The 2,267-nt window shown below is 39.1% G+C and overlaps 1 protein-coding gene across 1 annotated transcript in view; it reads left to right on the top strand.

Moving 5' to 3' along the window:
• LOC107295200 (microfibril-associated glycoprotein 4-like) overlaps positions 1–1,491 on the top strand; it is an 18,472-nt gene extending 16,981 nt beyond the window's left edge. Inside the window, exon 6 of the mRNA XM_015824505.1 lies at positions 1,057–1,491. Coding sequence (XP_015679991.1) covers positions 1,057–1,304 — 248 coding nt within the window. The 3' untranslated portion in view covers positions 1,305–1,491. The remainder of the gene's footprint in view (positions 1–1,056) is intronic.
• The last annotated feature ends 776 nt before the right edge of the window (positions 1,492–2,267 follow it).

Genomic DNA, 2,267 nt, shown 5'->3' with positions numbered 1-2,267 from the left:
GGCAGCTCCTGCCCTCTGGAATGACCTACCCCCCGACCTACGTACAGTTGCGGACCTGCACCTTTTTCGCCGAGCCCTGAAGGCCCATCTATTCCGTGCGGCCGGCCTGGCGTAGTTTGATTATGTTTTAGTGGGGGTTTTGTATGGGGTATTTTTAGAGCAGGCCTGTTATTTAATTTGATTTTAGAACAGAAACTTGCGTATATTTATCGTGGTTTTTATTATCGCCTGTTCACCACCCTGAGTCCCGTAAGGGAGATAGGGCGGTATATAAATTCAACAAATAATAATAATAATAATAATAATAATAATAATAATAATAATAATAATAATAATAATAATAATAATAATAATAATAATAATAATAATAATAATAATAATAATAATAATAATAATAGACCCCAGATTCCCAGTCCCATTTGAGTACGAAATAGAGTAAGACTGAGTCTCAAAACGAAGATAGGAAACCCTATTTACAGTGTGATAGTTGTGACCCATTTGCAACTGCCTTTTTTAAAAAGATGGAAAGCATGGTCTTGTCTCAAACTTGGTAATCAGGCATTTAAGTAGGATCAATTTTGATCTATGTATTATCATGAACATTAGGATGATGTTTCTCCCCAGCCTAGTATATAGATTAGTCATCCACACCTTGCTGTCCTTCTCATATATTGGGCCTATAATTTCCAAAACCCTTCTGGGCTAAGGGTGTCCAGATACTAACATAAACCCACATGTGTCTTAAAATGATGTCTACAGCCAGCTCTTTTTCTTTCCCTCAGACATGTTTTACCCTGTACCTTGATATATGGGATCAGAATATATTATGGGGAAATCAGAAGTCATTTAAAAGATTTTTACAGCATATTCCCTCCAATCTTGAAACATAAGTTATGAAATATACCCCGAAACATTCCAGTGTCAGCTATCCTTGATCAGAATATGTAGGTTCCAATGAATATACTCTCAAATAGGCACACAAGGAAACTACTCCTTATTCCTACCGGCTTTGTGAAGTCTCATTTTTACCATTATTTCTCTTTATGTTCCCACCAGGTGATTCATTGTCTTATCACAGTGGCCAGAAGTTCTCCACATTTGACCGTGACCAAGATCTCTATGTGCAGAACTGTGCAGCTCTCTCATCAGGTGCCTGGTGGTTCAAGAGCTGCCATTTTTCCAACCTCAATGGCTTCTACCTTGGTGGACCACATCTGTCCTATGCCAATGGCATTAATTGGTACCAGTGGAAAGGCTTCTACTATTCTCTCAAGAGAAGTGAGATGAAAATACGTCGTGTTTGAGATCTGAGGCAACTGGTGGCTTTTCCCATTCTTCTACTCTAGTGGCCACTTGAATCTTGATGTAGACTGAATTCCCAATTATTAATGTATTTCATCACTTTGACTCTGTTTTCCTACCTTTAGCATGCAGCCTGCACCAAATTATTCCTCAGAGAACACAACTCTCAATAAAGATACCCATTTCTCATTACTGAGATCCAACACAACTAGATAATTGCCAGTGCCCTATACTACTATCCTACTAATCATCACAGTTATGGTAGCCACCAACCTCCCTGCTCTCCCAAGAAACCTAGGTTTGTTTCACCAACATCAATATGACTGGTCATGGGTCCTGCCCGCCATTTCAATGTCCCAAATCAAAAATTGGATTGGAAACATACCAGAAATAAACCCCATCTCTTCTAGCTCCTCTTCAGCATTCAGCAGAAAAGAAAAAATGGAGGAGGCTATAGGGGTTATGGTAGTGTTCCAGGCTAATCTGCCTGCCTCAATTAATAAAATAAGGTAAAGTGTATTGGCAGAACTGGAAGAATGGCTCATCTAAGCCAGGTTCCTGCTTTATCCCCATCCCAGTCCTCCAACAAAGGATTTATAATATTCAAAACTACAGGGACCAGAGGATTTAGGACAGAACTCAGAAAACATTTAAGAATGATCAGAGTAGACACATCCAGTTGGAAGTTTCTGGCAGATGGGAACAAGTATTGGAAGGTTCAGGGGAAAGGTTCCAAAGGCGATAGCAATTATCTTGCTTTTAAAAATAAAATAAAATGAAATGAAATGAAAGTCTATTCTCCAAATATGGACAATTGAGAGACCATTGAGAGAACTGTTAACAGTATAAAGACTTTTAAGGCCACCCTTTCTGGGCCAAATCCCACCCCCATACATATACCCTATCATTAAACTGTTTCTGCAGCATCTGTCTGGACAGTGACATGGTCCAAGTTCTAAAGTAAA

Source organism: Protobothrops mucrosquamatus, unplaced genomic scaffold (genome assembly GCF_001527695.2).
Source record: "Protobothrops mucrosquamatus isolate PMUCROS unplaced genomic scaffold, P.Mucros_1.0 scaffold2260, whole genome shotgun sequence".
Taxonomy (NCBI): Eukaryota; Metazoa; Chordata; class Lepidosauria; order Squamata; family Viperidae; genus Protobothrops; species Protobothrops mucrosquamatus.
This window is presented reverse-complemented; position numbering and strand designations above follow the sequence as displayed.